Source organism: Cebus imitator, unplaced genomic scaffold (assembly GCF_001604975.1).
Source record: "Cebus imitator isolate Cc_AM_T3 unplaced genomic scaffold, Cebus_imitator-1.0 Scaffold1, whole genome shotgun sequence".
Taxonomy (NCBI): domain Eukaryota; kingdom Metazoa; phylum Chordata; class Mammalia; order Primates; family Cebidae; genus Cebus; species Cebus imitator.
The window spans coordinates 1,322,910-1,324,955 of NW_016107316.1; the positions used below are offsets into that span (position 1 = coordinate 1,322,910).

At 38.1% G+C, this 2,046-nt stretch overlaps 1 protein-coding gene across 6 annotated transcripts in view; it reads right to left on the reverse strand.

Moving 5' to 3' along the window:
• ADAM17 (ADAM metallopeptidase domain 17) overlaps window positions 1-2,046 on the reverse strand; it is a 68,385-nt gene that overhangs the window by 21,202 nt on the left and 45,137 nt on the right. For 5 of the 6 annotated variants that reach the window (XM_017525182.1, XM_017525164.2, XM_017525189.1 and 2 more), the window contains one exon: window positions 1,189-1,341. The exons of the other annotated variant lie outside the window; for it this stretch is intronic. In XM_017525182.1, coding sequence (XP_017380671.1) covers window positions 1,189-1,341 — 153 coding nt within the window. The remainder of the gene's footprint in view (window positions 1-1,188; window positions 1,342-2,046) is intronic. 6 annotated transcript variants of the gene reach the window in all.

Consider the following 2,046-nt stretch of genomic DNA (forward strand, 5'->3'; position numbering starts at 1 on the left):
AAAAAAAAAAAAAAAAAAAAAAAAGAAAGAAAGAAAGAAATGCAGAAACTTTAAAAAGAGAAGGAAAATTCAACAGTTTGACAAGTTGAAAGAGTAGACAAAAAGGTATAGAAAAATGTTTCTCAGGTACAAGTTGACAAGCAGAAGAAAAATAAAACATAACATGCAAAGTAACAGGAAGGAAGGGTTTACACATAACAGCCAAAGAAAATGAGATGTAGAAAATATACATAAAAAGCCAAAGAAAATGATATGCAATAATCAAAGCTCACTAAAAAAACAGGAGAAAGAAATTTTAGAAAGCAGGATGTCAGAGCCAGGGAAAAGCAGAAGTAATCCTTCCCTCTAGGTCCAGGGCAGACTTGCACATTAGCCCACAGTCTGGCTCAAAATAGGAGTCAGGACAAATACTTCACAATCTTTTGTGATTAGAATCAGACCCCTTTACGCCCTCCCCGCCAGCGTCCTTTAACTCAGCAGCTCAACTACTGTTTTCCTCACACTGCTTTATGCTGTTTGACTTCAAATAAAATGAAAGAACCAGACATTTATTAACAAAACTTTTAGTTCAGACTCTAAGAGTTAGTCACAGCACTCTTAAAGTCTCTGAAAGTGTTTTACAATATCCCAAATCAACTAGTATACTCTATCAGAAACCCTCAACAGTAAATGATTCAATTAATTACTCAACAAGTATTTATTACATGCCAGGTACTCCAATGAGGTACTGGAGATACAGCTGATAACAACACAGACAAGGGCCTTTCTCCCATGAGGCTTGTAGTCAGGCAAACTACGTATTTTATTGTGAAAGTTAATAAAAACATGTAAGTTGTACAACAGAGTTAAAATGAATGAGAACTATGAGAAATTTTTAACATAAAGCCTGAGCCCACCAGACTCTGAAATCCGAGCTCCAACAAAAGCCATTATTATTAATTTTTCCTAGAGCTCAAATCTACACCATTAATCCTGACAACAAAGTCCAAATGATAGTTTTAACCAGATTTAGATGGACCATGCTTCACCCCAAAACACACAGCCACGTTTCAAGGTACTATGTAATTTGCAGATCCATCCCTAGGAGAACACCTAGGAATGGAATGGGTTTCTGAGATCTCATTATGATCATTATACACAACCTCTTTCCTAACCACATACTGTACAAAATTCTCAACACATACATACCTTATTGTTCTCGTGATCACCACTCACAGCTATGGGAAACATGACATATTTTCCTCCCTGGTCCTCATTCGGGGCACATTCTGCTAGACCATCCGGATCATGTTCCGCTCCAAAATTGTGTCCCAATTCATGAGTTGTAACCAGGTCAGCTTCCTTAAGGATCATGCAAAGAAAACATTATTTCTCAATATCCAACCATCACCTTCTTCTGCCAGTTGGGCCTATGCTGTCTTAAATAGAGCCTTATAATCAGATCAACAAGAGAATAAGAACTGCATGCTTATAATCCCAGCACTTTAGGAGGCTGAGATGGGAGGATTACTTGACTCTAGGAGTTCAAGGCCAGCCTGAGCAACATAGGGAGACCCCCATCTCTACAAAAGTAATAAAAATATTAGCCAGGCATGGTGGTGCACACCTATGGTCCCAGCTACTTGGGAGGCTGAGGTGAAAGGATCACTTACACCCAGGAGGCGGAGACTACAGTGATCTATGATCACACCACTGCACTCTAGCCTGGGTGACAGAATAAGATTTTGTCTCAAAAAAGAGTAACAACCGGACTATGATTTCTTCTACCAATTATAGGAATTTAACAGAATAACTAGGATTCTATTTGATACTATCAAATAGTATTATTAGTAACTTAAATCAAGAAAATATAATTTATAAGATATACTGGAACATTCATAACAAAACATCAAACCTTGGCCATTCTAGCCACACACAATCTGGTGCTGATAAACGCAACAGCTAACTGTAGTTAACTGTCAAGCCTCCTCACATGCCCCTCAGCCCAATCACACACCTATTAAACCCTAAAGCATCATCCAATCAGAGGATGAATCAGTCAAGTTA